General features: G+C 41.4%; 1 protein-coding gene and 1 pseudogene across 1 annotated transcript; both read right to left on the reverse strand.

Annotated features, from left to right (window-relative positions):
• Nucleotides 1–217: 217 nt before the first annotated feature.
• LOC146301020 (sialic acid-binding Ig-like lectin 14) lies at nucleotides 218–1,984 on the reverse strand. The gene is made up of 4 exons (XM_084669141.1): nucleotides 1,915–1,984; nucleotides 1,088–1,408; nucleotides 711–974; nucleotides 218–471 (listed from the first exon to the last, which is right to left on the reverse strand). The coding sequence occupies exons 1-4, from the start codon at nucleotides 1,982–1,984 to the stop codon at nucleotides 308–310; spliced, it is 819 nt and encodes a 272-aa protein (XP_084525267.1). The 3' UTR covers nucleotides 218–307.
• Nucleotides 1,985–2,728: 744 nt separating this feature from the next.
• On the reverse strand, nucleotides 2,729–5,044 carry LOC146301021 (hemojuvelin pseudogene; annotated as a pseudogene).
• Between the last annotated feature and the right edge of the window lie 2,086 nt (nucleotides 5,045–7,130).

A 7,130-nucleotide genomic window follows, 5' to 3' on the forward strand; every position in this document is an offset into this window, starting at 1 on the left:
GCATAATTTACTTCCTCCTCTGACGGTGGGTTGTTTCCTATGGTTTGTACTGTTGTCTTGATGTTGTACATGACATCTCCAGGCTTGACCAGATAGAAAGAAAGAAAGACGGTGAAGAAAAAGAGACACACGTATGTGCATGTGTGTGTTTTTTATTGTTTGTGGATGTTAAACTGACCAGTGTGCTAACACCATCCTTGTTCTCCTTTTTAGGGTTTTCTGCTTTCCTCCTTAAGAAAGAGAGAGAGAGATCACATCCTAAATATATTACGGTAAATCCATTTGTTATGTATTGTCTGAAATCAAATTATAACTGGTTCAAATAGAACTGTAAGATGTACCTGTGAATCATAATGATATTGTATTGGAAGACGTACCTCCTTATGAGAAGAATAGCAGCAGCCGCTATGATGGTCAGCACAATCAGCAGGACAGGTACAATAATGGGAACAATGGAAGATTTGGATGGATCTGTGAAGAAAACTGGGATTACTAATGACATTCTAATCATGTGTTGCTATGCTATGGTTACACCAATGCTATCTCCCCAGATGTTGTATAGAGGGAAAGCCTAGAATTGGGGAAGGGTAAGGGCTGGACATGCACAACCCAGACTTATAATAATATAGTAATAAAATATAGTACCATAGGAAACTAACAAAATACATTTTCCCCAAGTTCAGCCTGGATGAACAGCATTTCTGACTTACCCTCCACTTGGAGACTGTATGCATCAGAGCGAGAGAGAGGGCTACTTTCTATACCACAGGAGTAGTTCCCAGCATCACTCAGAGAAACAGGACTCAGGGTTAGGGTGGGACCTGTCGCCTGGACAATGTTGTTGTTCTGGTACCAGGTGATCTTCAGGTTGTTGAAGATGCAGGGTGAAGATGATGTGCAGCTCAGTGTGACTCCCTCTTTAGAGGGTCTGTCATCACTAGCTGTCACCTTCAATTTAATGTTGTTGTCAATTTCTGCGGGACATAATACACCTCTCTGTTAAAATGTTGCCTTCATATTGAATATTAGAATCAGATGTTAAGGCAAATATCCTCACCTTTTACTTCGATGTGTACTCCTGATTTACCTGTGTGTGCATTTATTGGATATGTTTCAAATCTGAACCTATATGTGTTGGAATCTGTTGTGTTTATATTCTCAATCTGTAAAGTACAGTTGTTCTTTTTGTCTCCAATATATTTAAAACCTGAATGATTAGTGCTGGAGTTACTGTCGTAAAATTTTTGAGTTGTGGTCTGGCATATCTCATGGTTTACGCACCAGCTAACCCTAACTGGATGGTATGTTTCAGGGTACTTGTAACTGCAGGGGATGATAACAGTAGATCCTTTGATTGCACAGAATGAAGCTGGATAATTGACTTCCCAACCTTCGTCCCCCCAAACACCTGTAAAATATTCAAGTATTTATCACAAGCTACCGCACAAAATTAAAATTTATTCATTCTTATTTATTTTTTTATTTTTTTGCAGTCAATGTCACATTCAGTGTGTACATTATTAAAATGATTTGGTGGGTTATATTTTATATAAATATGTATATAAACTAACAATGCAGGGCACACATCCATTATTTTAAACTGATGCAATATTTTCAGAAAACCATGATATGATTCCAACTACCCAGCAAAAACTGTTAGTTCTTTAATTTTGTCAAATTTAACCAACAGCAATATTTTATGATCTCAAACAATTTTCCAGTAGACCCATTGTTGGTTTGATCTTATCATCAACTTTTTCAAAAACCTTGGCGTGAGATTTGGTAAGAGGGGAGAGCTTTCGCGACCTTCACCACTACTACCACCACCAACTCCCACCCCTCAATGTAACTCTCGCCATGGAGTGGGGGGACAGACAAGGCGAGTTTACACGGCAGTATGTCTTCCGTACTTACCAGTCAGGAGGAGTAGAACCAAGATCCAGAGGTTCTGTCTGTCCCTGGACCCCACTGGTATTGTTCTCATGGCACTCTTTTCCTTCTACCTCTTCTCTTCTCTCTACCTTCTCCTCTTCTCTCTATTTTTTCTCTCCCTTTTCTACCAAGTCTATCTACCCTTTCTACTCTTCTCTGTATGATTCTTCCTGTCCTCTTCCCTCTCCACCCTACCCTTCTTCTCACTATCCAATATCAGCAGAATAGATCACAGTGTTAATGCAAAAAAAAAGATGAATATAGGAAGTGGTTGAAAAACTCAAGTTACTCATGCTCACTTTCAGAGTTCCTTTTTTAACTAAGCTTTTTCCAGGAACAGTTTTTTGTCCGATGGGCACCCAAAGCAACTCTTAGCAGATGTTCACTTTCTGCAAAACCTACGATTTTGTCCCTTCCCTGCACTTTGTATTTGTTTGATTGTGTAGTTAAACCATCTATCATGAAACTACAATCATTGGTCAATGTTCCACTTAATATACATTGTGGTAGGCCTACTAGCCTACTATAACTGAGATGCAAGAACAGAGATGTTATTGTTGCATTGTAGTTCTATTATTTTTGTTCACCATACGTTTATTCAGCTAGCGACTGTAATCAAGATGTTATTATTGTTATGTACTTAAACAATTGATATGCTATTGTTTCATTGTAGTGTTATCGTAGTATTGTAGTACACTGTATCAATAAGTAATATTCAGTAGGCCTTCCCATATGACAAATAAAGCAGTGTCTCTGTTGTCACCGTATGGCTTTTCTACCCCTTCACCACCAGCGTTTACACAGACCCCCGCCCCCCCCATAGTGTGGCGGTCCATTGTACCAGTAGTTTCACAGCCAGGACCACAGACAGAGACAATGTGAGTCTGTCCCCTGCCGCAGTGACGGGCAACAGATGCACCTTCTCAGGGTTGATAATCATTCTCCGGGCGTCCTCCAGGGCGGCGACAGAGGCCATGCTGGAGTTGAGGTCCCCTGTGGCCAGGAGGTCAAACAGGCAGGCCTGGTAGTAAACATCCTTGGCTGGAAGCAGGGCCGCACAGTGTGCTGGGCCGACTATGGAGGGTTTGGTGGAGGAGAGGGAGGAGGAGGACAAGGACAGGTAAGAGGCTAAAGTCTCCAGTCGCTGTGATGCCGGGCATCCCCACACACAGAGTTGAAGGTCCTGCTCGGGCATAAAGGCGTCGGCGATGGCGCACGGCGTGCGTACGGACAGACCCAGGGAGCGGCCGCTCTGACGCACAACCAGGACGGTGGCGATGTGGGCGGCGGCTATCTCAGCATGGCTTCCGGGCTCTGAGAGCGGACACTCCTCCACGCCTCTCGCCACTGGTCACCAAACCATCCACGAAGGCCGCTGGAACGTTGTCCAGCTCAGCCTGGTAGATCTGCTGCTTGATACACTGGCGGCAGTTCGTAAAGATGATGGTTGTCTGTAGGGACCAGTAGGTATTTAAACTATAGGTGGTTCTATAGAGTACCTAACCTATTGTTCCACCAGATCTTCAGTGGTTTAAGCCTAATTGATTTGACCAGATAATGTTTTGATAGTCTAGTAATGCTGAACAAATAGGCTTACTTTCCAGGGAATGGCAATGTGGAACGACCAAAGAGGGAGAGAGAAACAGAGGTAGGACAGAGACAGGGTAAATATAGACAAAGATAAGACTCGAGGGAAAGTGTAAGAGATACAGTGGGATGGAGGGTACAAGTGAAAGAGTCAGGGCAGGTCAGAGTGGGGAAGAGACAGGGAAGAGAGAGAAAGAAGGGGAAGAATGTGGATGCTCATTATCACTTGTTGGAGTACACAGATTTAAATGGTACACAAGTGTATAAGCAGCAGGCTAATGCTGCCCCCTAAAGAAGAATGAATGATGATGGACCGTATAGCGTATTCAAGACTGGACCCCATGTTCTGTTACAAGAGAGAATTGGACAGGATAATGATAGCAAAAGTCAAATGTAAAAACAGGTATTTCAGCTCTACACATGCAATTTGGATAGAAGCAGCCAGAAGATGAAAAAGTCTATAGGGGACTTACAGCTGCTCCTTCCCTCATGCCATATTGTATTTAACTTGGTAAACACAGCCAAAACTTCCACGGCCAAGTCTTTGTAGAACCCTGTATCTCTTAGCAATCACTAGGGCCTAGCAGTCACTAGGGCGGGGACTCTGATACTGCAAGGGAGAAGGCATCTGAACGGCCATATAATTCCTCAAACGTTGGAATTTTTCCGGCAGGTATTCACTGCATGAATCTGACTTGCGGATTAAAAACAGGTATTCCTGACTGCTTTACGTTGCTGTTTAATCTGCACTCGTGTCATACCTCACTGTTCAGTTGTGAAAGTAAGTTGACTCCACGTGAAACCACGTTACGGTAAAAGTTGATATAATAAAAGTGTCGGCAAAGATAGTTTTAGCTATGTTTTACCACTTCTCAAATTGGTCTTGGTCTACTGGCACCTAGTGGAATAAACTGTAAACACAGTTTGGTCTTGTTCACAATACAGTACCTGCAATACATTATGAGAAAAAGGGAAATATACATATTTCAATAGTGTATTAAAGCGTTAAACAAACTGTTAGCGGTATACTATTCAGTACTATTATATTAATATTCACCGAAAAACCACTTTTTTCAAACTTACTCCTCTCAACCAACTATGTAACTCTTTCATGTCCGTTTTTTCACATGCATTCTCCATCTAGATGTTGCAAGACTAAGTTGTCGAGTGCCTCACACATTTATCCTATTTCTCTTAATCTCTTCATTGCACTTGCGAAACACTTTTGAACTTGCGGTTAGTGCATTTAGCATTAAAAGTGTCCAACGAACCATCCATCCAACCTTCCATGCTTTATTGTGTATATAAGTAAAGTGTGACGAGAGGCCTTTTTATTTCACCGTCTCTGCTGTCCATCTGCCCCAAATAATGCAACACCAATAAGCATGGAGAGTACCTGGAGGAAGCTTGAAGTAACCTTGGGGAATCGTTGCAAAAGAATGGTGGCAAAACTTACTTCCTCATTTGACTGAATTTTTACATCCTGTCTGCTCTTCCCTGTGGGTGATGGGTTAGTGTCCCTCATGTTGATGTATATGGGATAGAGAGAGAGAGAGAGAGAGAGAGAGACATAGAGAGACATAGAGAGACAGAGAGAGACAGAGAGACACACAGAGAGAAGTGTATATGTGAGACACACTGTGAGACAGACCGGTGTGTCAACGCTATCTCTGTTCTCCTTATTTGGGTATTTTCCCTTCAACCTTAAAATAAAGAGAGAGGCATGTATATTAAAACCTAGACAGGTACTGCATTATACCTTAAATATGCATTATGGTATCCATATTGTATTGCACACTTTCTGTTAAGAAAAGAAGCAACCATCAAAGCTAAGTGTTACCAAATTTGGAATAAAATCCCATATAAAATCTTGGAGTGGTATCATGGCATGGATGATATTTTTCAGGGTACTTGTAACTGCAGGGGATGGTAACAGTAGATCCTTTACTTGCACAGATTTTATCTGGATAATTCACTTCCCAAACGTTGTCCACCCCAAACGCCTGTATAATGTCAAAGTATTGATCACAAGCTACTGCACCATAACCTATTTTAGAGTTATTTCCCCTGGAACAGATTTCATGTTCCAACCGATTGGGGCTGTCGCTGTCTTGGTGTGTGGGGCTGCATCAAATACCCTTTTAGCTCTGTTAAATTGCTGCACTAGTCTACACTTGACCGGTGGGGATCTCATTCTATTATGACTGTAACTGTTAGCTGCTCCTGGCATTCTGTAATCCCTGCTCTCCTCTCTCTGTCCCGTTCCCCCCACACATTCCCTGTGGTGTGGGGGTTTGAGCTGTCAGGACCTGCCTGGTCGTCGGTCTACCAACACTGGACCAGGTTGTCAACCGGAATACAGTCTCCATGACAGCCAACAGCGAGTTTCCCGGTCTTATCCAACGGCTATAAAGCCAAACAATGGATTTTGGTGTTTCAAAACCCATTGACACTGTATGACTATGTTTAGCTTGTGTTCTGCTCCTCTCTCTTACCAAACGTCTCTGGAGGAGGGGATCCCTCTCTGAATTGCTCCTCCCAAGGTTTCTTAAATTTTTTCTCCCGTTGGGAGTTTTTCTGGGAGTTTTTCCTTGTCTTCCTTGAGGGTTTAGGTTGGTTGAGGGGCAGTTCTATGGGCGTATGTGAAGCCCTCTGTGACATGCTTGCGTCTAAAAAAGGCTATACAAATAAATGTTATTTTATTTTATTTATTTATTTTCGCAGTCAATGTCATATTCAGTATTGATTACAAGCTACCACACACAGTGCTATATGTGGGTCATGTTATATTGATACATTAAAAATGTACTGCAGTTAATGTATCATATTCAATGAGTGTACATTCTTAAAATGATTAGAATGGTTATATTTAAGATAACATTGTAGCCCATACATACATTATTTAAAATGGATAAGCTTTCATTTTTAGCAACAGTGATATGGTCAAAACTATGGTCAAAACTACCTAATAACTTTTCGTTTAAAATTGTACAAGGGCAACATTTTGACAGTTGAGTCAAGACACTCGTGTATTAATTTGACCATTTATTGATACCATAGACATAGAAATAGGATTGATATTGGCGGAGTGGATATATCTAGGGGAAGCACTCCCTAGAATGTATGCATACAATATGAGGCAGGAAGAAAATAGAACAAAAATCCCCCTGATGGATAATAACATGCAGACAACACAGGGAGATGTATGGCACGCATCAGATTGGATCAGAAATACGTTATTTCAGGGCAGCAAGGAGTCCTTTGCAGGAGAATGAGCACCAGCTAAGGGCCTTAGGAAAAAGTTAATTGTTGCTTTTAATCTTTTTATGTGCAAATGTGGTTTTCACTCGGGTTGATACTGGGTCACAAGAGCTTGACAAACTACTAGTTTGTAACACTTAAAATTCCAATGACGTTTAACTATTGCATGTACTGATGGATGCACTAAAGCCGTATGTGCGATTGCAGACTAAATGTATCAAGATCTTATAAGTCATTATTTATTATTTACACAGTAAATCGATATAAAACACTTCAAATAGATTGTTGAATCCTTGGACCTCATTAACCAGACTGCTAGACTGTAACACAATAGATAGACGAGACACCTG

This window comes from Hypomesus nipponensis, chromosome 2, assembly GCF_054491055.1.
Source record: "Hypomesus nipponensis isolate SF chromosome 2, ASM5449105v1, whole genome shotgun sequence".
Classification (NCBI taxonomy): domain Eukaryota; kingdom Metazoa; phylum Chordata; class Actinopteri; order Osmeriformes; family Osmeridae; genus Hypomesus; species Hypomesus nipponensis.

Excerpts from the sequence above, each read along its gene's own strand:
- LOC146301020 (XM_084669141.1), bottom strand. The coding sequence starts at position 1,984 with ATGAGAACAATACCAGTGGGGTCCAGGGACAGACAGAACCTCTGGATC. Across the intron at positions 1,409-1,914 it reads GGTTCTACTCCTCCTGACTG|GTGTTTGGGGGGACGAAGGT; the intron begins GTAAGTACGGAA and ends AATATTTTACAG. Across the intron at positions 975-1,087 it reads TCCAATAAATGCACACACAG|AAATTGACAACAACATTAAA; the intron begins GTAAATCAGGAG and ends TATGTCCCGCAG.